This window comes from Caretta caretta, chromosome 9 (assembly GCF_965140235.1).
Source record: "Caretta caretta isolate rCarCar2 chromosome 9, rCarCar1.hap1, whole genome shotgun sequence".
Lineage (NCBI taxonomy): Eukaryota > Metazoa > Chordata > Testudines > Cheloniidae > Caretta > Caretta caretta.
Genome location: NC_134214.1, coordinates 59,086,372 through 59,099,651, shown reverse-complemented (window position 1 = coordinate 59,099,651; position 13,280 = coordinate 59,086,372). Strand labels below are relative to the sequence as shown.

The window sequence follows — 13,280 nt, the reverse complement described above, 5'->3', positions numbered from 1 at the left end:
AGTCTCCCTAGGCCAAGGCTTTTTGACTTGTAGTGAGGATCTCCATAACCCACCCCCTCCACCATGCCTCTTAGCGTATGTCTATGTTGGCACTGTAGATGTAATTTCCAGCTGGGGTAGACATACCCATGCAAACTCTAAGCCAGACCGAATACAATCCCTTCTGAGACCCTAGACACACATTTGTGTGGCTAGCTGTCCCACCACTTGCACTTCTACATCTACATTGTAGTCCTAACATGTTAGTTCAAGCAGAGCTAGAGAAGGTATGTCTTTCAATACTAGCAATCACACCTTCCAGTTCCAGCTTAGACATACCCTTAGCATCTGATCTGAAGGGGAAGGGGTCCCCCCCCACTATTCTACCCCTCCCCTAACCTCTACTTTTTAAATCCTCCCCTGGGGAAAGCTCCAGGCCCTACCTCAGCTACTGCTCATACCTCTCCAAATCAGATATAAGGTGAAATCAACAAAATGCTCAGTCTTTTCACTGCTGCCCACCAGACTCTGAATACCAGCAAGGGGAACTGACCAGGGAAGTTAATTTCACAGGGAAGTTAATTTCACTCTGCAACAGCCTGGGGAAAAATAAGAGCAGCAGCACTGGAGAAGTCTGTCTGCAGATTCAGAAAGACAGTGCTGTATGGTGACAGCTGGAAAGTTTTCTTTATTAAAAAAACCCTGAGTTTTGGTACAATTTTAAATGAAGATTTACATCCTGCAGGAGATGATGGCCTTCAAGTTCACAGCTCTCAGGAAATATTTCCTATTCACTAATGATGAGTATATTTTTTTAAAAACCTGACATATAATGTTTTAGAGACACAAGGTGGAGGAGAACTTTTATTGGACCAACTTCTGTTGGTGAGAAAGACAAGCTTTTCAAGCCACACAGAGCTCTTCTTCCGATCTTTGCAAGCTCGTCTCTCTCACCAACAGAAGTTGGTCCAATGAGAGATATTACTGTACCCACCTTGTCTCTCTAATATTCTGGGACTGACACTACTACAACTACACTGCACACACATAATGCTTTACATTTTCAAAGTGATGTGTAATTAATTCTCTTAATAACCCTCAGGCAGGTATTATCCCATATTACAGAGCAGGAAAGGAGAAGACAAACTTTGTTTAAAGCCACAAAGTCAATGGCACAGCCTGATTAGAACTCAGTTCTTTGCCCTGGTCTCCAGCTCCAATCTTTAACCATGACGCAATCTGCAGAGAATGAATCACATGGATTTAAGAAGAATAAGAAGTGTACGTAGAAGTTTGGGCTTGAACAACCTTGACAGCTTCTTTAGTTTTTCAAGGGTCTATTCAACAAGTATAACTGCATTAAATAGACCAAACATGTGGATCAGCTCCTGGTTTCTTCTTGTTCTAGCATAGTGAAGAGTGCACCCTCATTTTACGTGACATAGGGTTTAGTTCATACATGTTCTCTAAACAGAGATTCATTTTACTGAAGATTAGCAGTGTTTCTGCTCTCATCCATATGGTTTGATGGCATGCTCTCCCCGGTTGGCCTATGCATTTACAGACCGTATGTGCATGCTCTGCTCTCTGGATTTGAATCAAATGATCCAAGCCCCTTAAAGAAAATCCATGATATGAAACATTTCCCAAAATACAACTCAAGACACCCAGCTAGTGATAGTGAAAGTGCAAAGTTGTCACTTGGGTTGACAGGGAAACTGAACAGCGAACACAACATTCACAGAAAGGCAAGGCAACACAGTGGTTTGAACACAGGACTGTAAACCATGGGATGCCAATTTCTAATTTCTTTCCTCCCAGAGAGGAAGGCTGGTCCAGTGCTAGCCCTACTCAAGAGTCCTAATCTTAATTCCTTCTTGTCTGACCTTGTGAAAGTCACTTAGGCCCAGACCCTCACAAGTATTTAGGCACCTAGCTTCCATTGATTTCAGTGGGAATTAAGAACCAAATACCGTTGAGGATCTGGGCTGTAGCATCATTGTGCCTTGGTGCCCCATCGGTACTGTGGGGCTAGCAGCACTGCCCTACCTCACAGGGTGTTGTGAGGCTATACGTTAGAGATTGCAGGGTGCTTTCGGATACTACCAGAGAGAATTAGACAAGTACCAAAGATAGCTAGAGAATCCAAGCTCCAACACAGACGTGACATGTGGACTTGAAGCAGCTCTCTACCTAAGTTTCCCCATTTCCAACCTTGGATGACCCTATGCATCGGTGGGTTGCAATGAGCTGGCAGAGTCTGCTAAGGATCACGAGAATGGAGCAGCACACTGTCGACACCAAGTGCCATCATTACCCCTGCCTGCCACCCCACTGCAAAGCACTGAGCCGAGCTCCCAGGCTCCAAGTCAGCGGGGCGCCCACCTCCCCTCGGCCGCCAGCAGCCGCCCTGATAGCTCAGCCCACCTCACCTGGTGACAGAGGATGGTCTGCTGCAGCAGCCTGGCATAGCCATCCAGCCTCACCCCGGAGTTACTCCTGCTCCTCATGGCTGGACAAAGGGGCCCAGACCTCACTGGCCAGCCGGCGGGGAAGAGGCGCCGGAGAGCGGTAGCCGGGCAGCTCCAACGAGTCGCTCCCCCGCCAAGCGGAGCCAGCCTCTACTCAAAGCCGGCGCGGGGGAGGGAGGCAGGGCGCAGAGCGCAGCGCGCCGGGCGGGGTCCTGCTGCCGCCCGCAGACTCAGCTCGCCAGGGCCCTTCACAGGCGGCGGGAGGGGATCATGGCGGGGGAGCGCTCGCTCTGCCCCGCGCCAGGCTCGGCCCCGCCCGAGCGGACTAAACCCGGCCAATACCCAACTCCCTCCCTACAGCTCGCGCCCGACCCAGCAGCTACCCCCGGCGAGCCACACCGGTACACTCTGATTGGCCGACAAAAGAGGGGGCGGGACCTCAGACCCCCCAGCTCCTGGCAGCACCGTAGTTGCCCAGAGAGTCTATTAAAGGATGGGAAGTCAGAGCAAGGCAAAGTGTATGCAGCCGGACTGAGCCAAGCCAACAGGGACCGGGCGCGACGCCTCTATTTCCCAGAGCGACTGGAACGCCGCCGTCAGGACCCCATGAGCTACTGAGCTGCCAGGACCCAGCAGAGGCAACGACTCTTTCGGAAGTTTACTAGTATTTGGTTTCAGAGTAGCAGCCCTGTTAGTCTGTAGCCGCAAAAAGAACAGGAGGACTTGTGGCACCTTAGAGACTAACAAATATATTAGGGCATAAGCTTTCGTGAGCTACAGCCCACTTCACATTGTTTCATGTTCTCTGTGTGTATAAATCTCCCCACCGTATTTTCCACAGTATGCATCCGATGAAGTGAGCTGTAGCTCGCGAAAGCTCATGCTCAAATAAATTGGTTAGTCTCTAAGGTGCCACAAGTCCTCCTGTTCTTTTTTTGTATTTGGTTGTTACTTTTAGGGGCTGTAGGGAAAGTGCCGGACTCAGAGGGCGGGGAAGGTCTGAGTCGCACCCCCCCCCCCCGCAGAACAGAGGGGGAACGGCACTGGGTTGGGGTATACACGCCTGGGCCCTGATGGTGTGTAAGGGAGTCCACAGAGTAGTTCACGGAGCCACCAGCCTACCTGGGGTGCGTGTGTGTGCACCCAGCTCAGCAGGTGTGACACAGACATGTGACACATCGGTGTCTGACCATTTTCCTACTATTACAGTGAGGGGGTTGTGTGTGGTCTCTGCGGAGAACTAAGAACTAGCAGAGTGCCATGGTTACTGCCAGATGTTTATAGGCCGATAGCTGATGAGATGTGTAAAATGTAGAACATTAGGTTGCAAAACTGTTGAAGTGAGACTTGCCACCTAAGGTAAGGCAGGTCTCAGGACTAACTCAATCAACAGGGAGAACAATGGACATCCCCGGACCCAGCCCATGTTTAATGTCCGATCCAGATCAAGACTTCAGCATTGACAAAGACAAACACATCCCAGGAGGGTTCTTGAAGAGGGTGTCTCCTGCGCTACTGTATGAGAGCAGAAGAAATGGCCCAAATTATGTAGTACATGAGGAGACTTTTCTGCCAGTGGGGGTGTCTCATGAAAAGTGGTTCCCAACTCTTGGACTGGTCAAGTACTGCAGGGAATGACCTTTGAGTGAGAAGTAGATTATTAGAAAGGAAAGTAACCTGTCAATAAGTATAGGCTATAGATTGCCTCTTATGTTTTTCTTTTACCTGTAACCTTATGTTTCTAAATCCTTATATTTGATTTTATTTGAATCTTTAGCTCAAGCTTTGTTAAGTAAACTTCACCTTGGTATTACTATAAACCTACACTTAACAGTAACGTGCTACAGCTGCAGCTTACAGGAGGCGAGGCAGTCTCCCATCACTATAGTTAGGGCCCTACCAAATTCACAGTCCTTTTTGGTCAATTTCATGGTCATAGGATTTTAAAAATCATACATTTCATGATTTCAGAAATTTAAATCTGAAATTTCATGGTGTTGTAATTGCAGGGGGTCCCAAAAAGGAGTTGTGGGGGGGATCGCAAGGTTATTGTAGGGGGGGTTGCAGTATTTCTACCCTTACTTCTGTGCTGCTGATGACGGAGACACTGCCTTCAGAGTTGGGCAGCTGGAGAATGGTGGCTTCTGGCCGGAAGCCCAGCTCTGAGGGCAGAGCCACCACCAGGAGCAGCGCAGAAGTAAGGATGGCATGGCATGGTATTGCCACCCTTACTTCTGCGCTGCTGCCTGCAGAGCTGGGTCCTCAGTCAGCAGCCGCCACTCTCTGGCCACCCAGCTCTGAAGGCAGCAGCTCAGAAGTAAGGGTGGCATGCTATAGTATTGCCACCCTTACTTCTGCGCTGCTCTTGGCAGGGCAGTGCCTTCAGAGTGTTGCCGGCACCCAGTGCCGAGAGGCTGAACAACAGCTTGAGTGGTTCGTTACCCGGTGTGCTACACCCAATAATCACAACGGGGTGGAGAAGCAGAAAAGTTTATTTGCAGCTGCAAAAAGGTACAGGGAGAATAAAATCTCAAATCCTGCACAACAGAGCAGGAAGTTACACAGGCTTTTATACATCCTTTTTCCCAGCATACTTATCCAATAGCAAGCTGCCCCAAGTATCCATATAGCCAGCCAATCCAGTTCCCAGCTAGTTCCCTGATTCTCTGTATCATTTGTTAAACTATACATAAAGCTGCTTTATTCAGCATTGTTCTTCCATATCTCCCGTTTGGCCTTGCTTAGTTTCAGGCAGTCTGACTCTGCAACATACTGTTGCAGATTCTCAGCATAACTGCTGTGTGTGCCTCCAGGCGGGGGGGCCAAGGACACTTGGGCCTAGCACGCAGAGCTGCTGTGAGTGCCTCCAGGCAGGAGGAGGGGGGCCAAGGACACCGGGGCCTAGTGCGAGGGGGCTTCATCGACACTCGTGGTCTTTCATCCCCTCGAGTTACCTAGTGGCCATGCCCCAGTGTCCCCAACAACTCCCCCCTTTGAGAACACTCAACAGCCTTGGCTCTGAGTTTTCTCACTTGGGCTTGCTACATTGGAGATATTAACTGGACAGCAAGTTACATTTTCAAACCCCTTTTTTGTGGTAAGATTATTTGTAAGTATTTCCCTAAAAGGGGAGGAACCATTACACCCACACTGTTGGCCTCCCCTGTTGGTCTTTATCCAATACCCATCAGCCCACTGTGTAATAACACAGGAGCTCTTTCCCACAGGATGCCCATAGTGATCAGATTGGTTTCGGGTAAAACATAACACTCCCTCAGTGAGTACTGCAACTGAATACTCCTGGTCCTGATAGGTGGCTTGCTGTAAAGAGATCTTGTTCCAGAACGGTGAGTTCGTTCTTTCCTGCTCTTTGGTGGTGGCTAATTCTGCTAGGGTCAAGGGCAGCATGTCAAGGGGCATTCCCGTCTTGGGGGATAGTGGAGTTGGAGCACATACTCAGCAATCAGTCTGGTTTGTTAAATTAGCAACATGGTGCGCAAGCAAAACAAAGGAGTTATGCTCCCGATATGCACAGTTTGGAAATACCAATACAGAGAATAACAATGTTACCCAATTAATTATTACCAGAGTCTTCCCAACCCAGGGTCTCCAGTACCTGGGTGGGCCCATTTTAGCATTAAGGTGCCCGCTATTTGTGTCTTTTAAACAGTAGCTTTAGCCCGAGATCGTCACTAGATGAGGAGTCAGCAGGTTGGATGGTCCACTGTCCTGCTGACGAGGGGGCGGTTACTGCCTTCAGACGAGAGTGATGGATCCAGTTCTGGTGTCCCTCGATCTTTGCCGCTGTATGGGAGATCAGCAGGATGGTATAGGGTCCTTTCCACTTTTCCTGGAGAGGCTCGTCTTTCCAGGTGCGAACAAGCACAGAGTCACCGGGCTGTAAGGAGTGAACGGGAGAGTCCAAGGGGAGAGGCTGGGAATCCTTGGTATGCCTGTGAAGAGACAAGAGAACAGCAGACAGGGAACACATATACTGTGACAAAAAGCCATTACCCAACTCCCATTCCCCTGACAGAACCGGGGTGCCATTCATAGGCCATGCCCTTCCAAACATAATTTCAAAGGGACTGAGCCCTAATCTACCCTTTGGGAGAACGCGGATACGGAGTAGGACGAGGGGCAAAGCATCAGGCCATTGCAGTGAGGCTTCTTGGCACACTTTTGAGAGATGCCGTTTAAGGGTCTGATTGGTACGCTCCACTACACCACTGGCTTGCGGTCTCCAGGGCGTATGGAGTTTCCGGGGGATCTGTAAGGCATGTGAGATGCTTTGAATGATTTTTGATGTGAAGTGTGTCCCATTGTCAGATTCCATCCACAGGGGGAGTCCAAAGCGAGGAATGATCTCTTTAACAAACTTGAGGGCCACTGTTCTGGCAGTGCAGTTACAGCATGGGAAGGCTTCTGGCCATCCGCTGAACCGATCCACTATGACAAGGAGATATTTGAACCCTTGGGTCCGGAAAAACTCAGTAAAGTCTATTTGCCACACTTGTCCGGGGCCCGGAGTGGGTTCTAGGGCAGCTGGTGGCACAGGATGTCCCGGTCGGGGGTTATTCTTTTGGCAGACTAAGCAGTCCGCTTGTACCTGCGCAGCCAGGGGTTGGAGTCCGGAAGTGATAAAGTATTTTCCCATTAGCTGGATAAGTGCTTCCCTGCCAGCATGAGTGGTTTGATGTAGTTTCTGCAGCACTGGCCGGATTAGGCCCTTTGGTAAGAGGACCTTCCCTTCTGGGGAATGGAGCCATCCCTCCTTTTCCCGGAGACTGAGTTTGTCAGTTAGCTGTCTCTCCTCCCCAGAGTACTGAGGGGTTGGAAGCTCCCCTACTGATGGGATAAGGGCATGCATATGGGCGTTCTCAGCCTGAGGGGATGGCAGGGTGGCAGCATGCTTAGCCTCTCTATCTGCCCGGGCATTACCTCTGGCCACATCTTGATCCTCCCTTTGATGGGCTTTACAGTGTACCACAGCCACTTCCGAGGGGAGTTGTACGGCTTCTAGGAGCCAGAGGATTTGGGGCCCGTACTTGACTGGGGAGCCTTGGGCTGTCAGCATTCCCCTTTGCTTTCATAGGCCAACATGAGCATGCAGCACACCAAAAGCATACTTTGAATCAGTAAAAACGTTGACCCGCTTTCCTTTTGACAGTTCAAGTGCACGGGTCAGGGCTATTAGTTCGGCAAGCTGGGCAGAGGTCCCAGCAGGCAAACCTTCAGCTTCCACAGTGTCATGGAGGGTCACAACAGCATAACCCGCCCTCCTTTGCCCATTTATTACAGTACTGCTACCATCAGTGTACCACTCATAATTTGCATTTGGGAGGGGTACATCCTTTAAATCCAGACGGCTGGAGTACTGGACATCTATGAACTCTAAACAGTCATGTTTCTGTTCCTCTGTTTCTGGCAAGAGGGTGGCTGGGTTAAGGGAGGGGCAAGGCTGTAGGGTGACTTCAGAGTTCTCTAACAGCTTAGCCTGGTACCGAGCAATCCGAGCCTGGGTGAGCCAAAGCCCTCCCTTTGCATCCAATAAGGCTCGGACCATGTGGGGAGTATAGATTTGCATAACCCCTCCCAATGTTAGCTTCTTTGCTTCCTCAAGCAATAGGGCAGTAGCTGCGACCGCCCGTAAACATGCAGGCCAACCCTTTGCAACCTGATCCAATTGCTTAGAAAAATAAGCCACGGGACGTCTCCATGCTCATAACAGCTGTGTAAGCACTCCTAGGGCCACCCCCCTTCGTTCATGTGCATACAACTGAAACGGCTTAGAGAGATCCAGCAGGTCCAGAGCTGGGGCTTCCATCCATTTTCTTTTCAGGATTTTAAATGCCCTGTCAGCCTCTGGGGTCCAATAGAAGGGGTCATGATCTGCTCCTTTTACACAGTCGTACAGGGGTTTAGCCCACAGTTCAAACTCTGGGATCCATATCCTGCAAAAGCCTGCCATACCCAGAAATGCCCTGAGCCGCTTACAATTATTTGGAGAGGAACTTGACAGATAGATTCCTTTCTTTTTTTTTTTCGCTTGAACGCTGACGCTCCCCTTGCCTTAGCTGTAACCTGATCCCTCTCCACCTCAGACAACAGGGTTCTCAGGAGGATATTACAGTCGTCTCAATCGGCTTGTGACTACTGAGGCACCCCTTAAAGGCTGAAATAAACCTGCTTGCGTTCGTTGAGAATTCCCCAGCCTGTGTTTTAAAAGCTGCTAAGTCTATTGGATTGAATGGCACATGGATGTAAACTTGCATAGTGGTAGCCTGACGTCCGTCTGCCCCTGGGCAAGCCACAACAGTCTCGGTAAGCAAAGGATAGAGTCCCACCGAGGGGGCAATCTCTGTAACCCGAGGCATCCTATCCTTATAAGGTGGGGGTGTGGGGGCCGAAGGGGACACCGGCTCTGCCATTACAGTGGGGGTGGGGGTCTGGGGACTAACATTAGCTGCTACCGAACCAGTCGGAGTCAGATTACAGCGCTGTAAAATATCTGGTCGAGTACATAAAGTCAGAAACAAATGCGCATACATATGTTCATTCCATTTCCTTGTTCTCTGACAGAACAGGAGTAACTGAAGGATCGTGTTGTAATTAATTGACCCTCCTGGTGGCCACCACTCCTGGTCCTCTAGTTGATATTGAGGCCAGTCAACTGTACAGAATCGTTTTAATTGGCTCTTAGTCATCGGATCCGCACCAAATACCTTCCAGTTTGCTAGAATGCACTCTAGGGGCGTACACCGTGCCCTAACCTCTGAGCTCTGTCCCTGTCCCATACCTACAGGGTAACTCTGGGCGTCCCCAGGTTCCAACAGAGCATACAATCTGGATTTTAAAAAGTTCCTACCTTATCCAAGGGACCAGTTCTTCACCGTGGCCTGCAGCTGCTCCTCCCCCACGTCTAAGGGACCGGTTCTTCACCGCCGTCCACAACAGCTTCTCCACTATATGAGTGCGTTGCACCGTTGTGCCCTCTGGGGTCGATCAAATCGCGTCTCCTCCGAGGCCCCCGATGAACTCACCGGTGCGCGCTGGGCGTCGGTTCTCGCCGCAATCCTTGACCTCCAGGAGGGGTCCGGGCAAGGCTAAATTGCAGCCTCGTCGCCCACCCAGGGACGCCAAAAGCTGTTGCCGGCACCCAGTGCCGAGAGGCTGAACAACAGCTTGAGTGGTTCGTTACCCGGTGTGCTACACCCAATAATCACAACGGGGTGGAGAAGCAGAAAAGTTTATTTGCAGCTGCAAAAAGGTACAGGGAGAATAAAATCTCAAATCCTGCACAACAGAGCAGGAAGTTACACAGGCTTTTATACATCCTTTTTCCCAGCATACTTATCCAATAGCAAGCTGCCCCAAGTATCCATATAGCCAGCCAATCCAGTTCCCAGCTAGTTCCCTGATTCTCTGTATCATTTGTTAAACTATACATAAAGCTGCTTTATTCAGCATTGTTCTTCCATATCTCCCGTTTGGCCTTGCTTAGTTTCAGGCAGTCTGACTCTGCAACATACTGTTGCAGATTCTCAGCATAACTGCTGTGTGTGCCTCCAGGCGGGGGGGCCAAGGACACTTGGGCCTAGCACGCAGAGCTGCTGCGAGTGCCTCCAGGCAGGAGGAGGGGGGACAAGGACACCGGGGCCTAGTGCGAGGGGGCTTCATCGACACTCGTGGTCTTTCATCCCCTCGAGTTACCTAGTGGCCATGCCCCAGTGTCCCCAACAAGAGCTAACAGCCACTGCTCTCCAGATGCCCAGATCTGAAGGCAGCACAGAAGTAAGGGTGGCGATACTGCAACCCCCCCCACCAATCTTGTGACCCCCTGCAACTCCCTTTTGGGTCAGGACCCCCAATTTGAGAAACGCTGCTCTCCCCTCTGAAATCTGTATAATATAGGTTAAAAGCACAGAAAAGACCAGATTTCATGGGAAGACACCAGATTTCAAGGTCCGTGAAACGTTTTTCATGGCCTTGAATTTGGTAGGGCCCTAACTATAGTTAATCCATTTAGGTTCATGGAAGAATTTTTCCATCCACCTAGCATTGTCTACAGCGGGGAGTTAGATAGGTTGGCTTAGCTATGTGTCTCAGGGGCATGGATTTTTCACACTGGTGACCAACATAGCTATACTGATGGAACTTTTCAGTGTAGACCAGCCCTCAGTGCCTGGTGCTGAGGAGACTGTTGAACAGAGGTGAAACCAGTGAACTGGGTACACTGCTTCCCCAGAGGCAGCAAATTGGGGTACATGGCAGATGCCCAGTAGATAGGGGACTGAGCTCTCTAGTGTAACAAAATGTAAATTGGTAACGTGCATAGAAAAAGAGTGGGGCTCATGGAGTTCAGAGCAGAGTGCTTGTGTTACCAGTATTCAGAGTAACAGCCGTGTTACTAACACGCCCCTACTCTACTTGCGCATTGATGACATCTTCATCATCTGGACCCATGGAAAAGAAGCCCTTGAGGAATTCCACCATGATTTCAACAATTTCCATCCCACCATCAACCTCAGCCTGATCCAGTCCACACAAGAGATCCACTTCCTGGACACTACAGTGCTAATAAACGATGGCCACATAAACACCACCCCATACCGGAAATCTACTGACCGCTCTTCCTACCTACATGCCTCCAGCTTTCACCCTGACCACACCACATGATCCATTGTCTACAGCCAAGCTCTAGGATACAACCGCATTTGCTCCAACCCCTTAGACAGAGACAAACACCTACAAGATCTCTATCAAGCATTCTTACAACTACAATACCCACCTGCGGAAGTGAAGAAACAGATTGATGGAGCCAGAAGAGTTCCCAGAAGTAACCTACTACAGGACAGGCCTAACAAAGAAAATAACAGAACGCCACTAGCCATCACCTTCAGCCCCCAACTAAAACCCCTCCAACGCATTATCAAGGATCTACAACCTATCCTGAAAGATGACCCAACACTCTCACAAATCTTGGGAGACAGGCCAGTCCTTGCCTACAGACAGCCCCCCAACCTGAAGCAAATACTCACCAGCAACCACATACCACACAACAGAACCGCTAACCCAGGAACCTATCCTTGCAACAAAGCCCATTGCCAACTGTGCCCACATATCTATTCAGGAGACACCATCACAGGGCCTAATAACATCAGCCACGCTATCAGAGGCTCGTTCACTTGCACATCCACCAATGTGATATATGCCATCGTGTGCCAGCAATGCCCCTCTGCCATGTACATTGGTCAAACTGGACAGTCTCTACGTAAAAGAATAAATGGACACAAATCAGACGTCAAGAATTATAACATTCATAAACCAGTCGGAGAACACTTCAATCTCTCTGGTCACGCAATCACAGACATGAAAGTTGTGATATTACAACAAAAAAACTTCAAAACCAGACTCCAGCGAGAGACTGTTGAATTGGAATTCATTTGCAAATTGGATACAATTAACTTAGGCTTGAATAGAGACTGGGAGTGGCTAAGTCATTATGCAAGGTAACCTATTTCCCCTTGTTCCCTGCCCACCCACCCACCCCCCCCCCCCCCCGACGTTCTTGTTAAACCCTGGATTTGTGCTGGAAATGGCCCACCTTGATTATCATACACATTGTAAGGAGAGTGATCACTTTAGATAAGCTATTACCAGCAGGAGAGTGGGGTGGGGGGAGAGAAAACCTTTTGTAATGGTAAACACCCATTTTTTCATGCTTTGTGTGTATAAAAAGATCTTCTATACTTTCCACAGTATGCATCCGATGAAGTGAGCTGTAGCTCACAAAAGCTTATGCTCAAATAAATTGGTTAGTCTCTAAGGTGCCACAAGTACTCCTTTTCTTTTTGTGTTACCAGTAGTCAGCAGCTCAGCTGTGGGAGAGTTCCACTGGTGGGCACAGACAAGGCTCTCTCACGCTGTAATCAGGTAGCAGTGATTCATCCAGTACACCTCAATTAACCCTGAAAAGTGACACAGAGGGGGCAGGGAGATCTCTGTACTCCAGCTCAAACTTGCACAGCAGGGCTTCTTTGAACAGTTCATAGTCCCCTGCTTCCATAGGGCTGAACATCCCTATGGCCTTGGGACCCAGTAAGGGGGTGAGATGCCGAAGTCTATCTGCAAGGTAGGGTGACCAGTTATCCTGATTTTATAGGGACAGTCCCGATATTTGGGGCTTGGTTTTATATAGGCTCCTATTACCCCCCCATTCCCAGTCCCGATTTTTCACATTCGCTGTCTGGTCACCCTACTGCAAGGTCAACTTGGTGCACATTGCAATCCTTCTCAAAGGCAGTGAGGAAGGCATCTATATCATCCCCTTCCTTAAACGGAGCCAGCACTTTTATATCGGAGTTCCCTGCAGGCTTAGCCACCCTGGGCCCATCCGCACTCACCCCAGCAGGGGTCTCTCTGCTTCTCAGCTGCACCATCCTCAGTTCATGCTGCCTCTGTCTCTCACGGTCCTGCCGCTCCCTCTCATGGTCCTCCAGCTCTTTCAGTTTCAGTTCCATTTTCCAACTCTAACAGTCTCAGCTCCACCGACCTGAACACGGCTGTGAAGATCCCTTTCTAGTCGGGTAGGTGGGTCCTGGGATCACCTGGGTGGGGTAGGTGGGTCCAGGGCGGGGGGATGTGTCACCCCTGCCCTGCAACCCTGGGTGCCTTACAATGCCTTGCTGAAGCAGCTCCCACCTTTGCCGCTCACAAACAGCCTTCCAACATGCAAGTCACACTCTGAGTGTCAGTGTGTAACTGCAGCCAGCCAGTTACACCCTGGCTCTCACTACCCTTGATTACACAGCAGAGTGACCCCAACAC

At 49.8% G+C, this 13,280-nt stretch overlaps 1 protein-coding gene and 1 long non-coding RNA gene across 7 annotated transcripts in view; both read right to left on the bottom strand.

Annotated features, from left to right (window-relative positions):
* PHKA1 (phosphorylase kinase regulatory subunit alpha 1) overlaps positions 1-2,788 on the bottom strand; it is a 71,571-nt gene extending 68,783 nt beyond the window's left edge. For 4 of the 6 annotated variants that reach the window (XM_048863401.2, XM_048863403.2, XM_048863402.2 and 1 more), the window contains exon 1: positions 2,412-2,788. In XM_048863401.2, coding sequence (XP_048719358.1) covers positions 2,412-2,489 — 78 coding nt within the window. In that variant the 5' untranslated portion in view covers positions 2,490-2,788. The remainder of the gene's footprint in view (positions 1-2,411) is intronic. The other 2 variants (XM_048863404.2, XM_048863406.2) reach the window with 1 other exon arrangement.
* Positions 2,789-4,924: 2,136 nt separating this feature from the next.
* Positions 4,925-10,927, bottom strand: LOC142073205 (uncharacterized). The gene is made up of 2 exons (XR_012669944.1): positions 9,319-10,927; positions 4,925-6,403 (listed from the first exon to the last, which is right to left on the bottom strand). It is a non-coding gene; the product is annotated as an uncharacterized LOC142073205 (long non-coding RNA).
* Between the last annotated feature and the right edge of the window lie 2,353 nt (positions 10,928-13,280).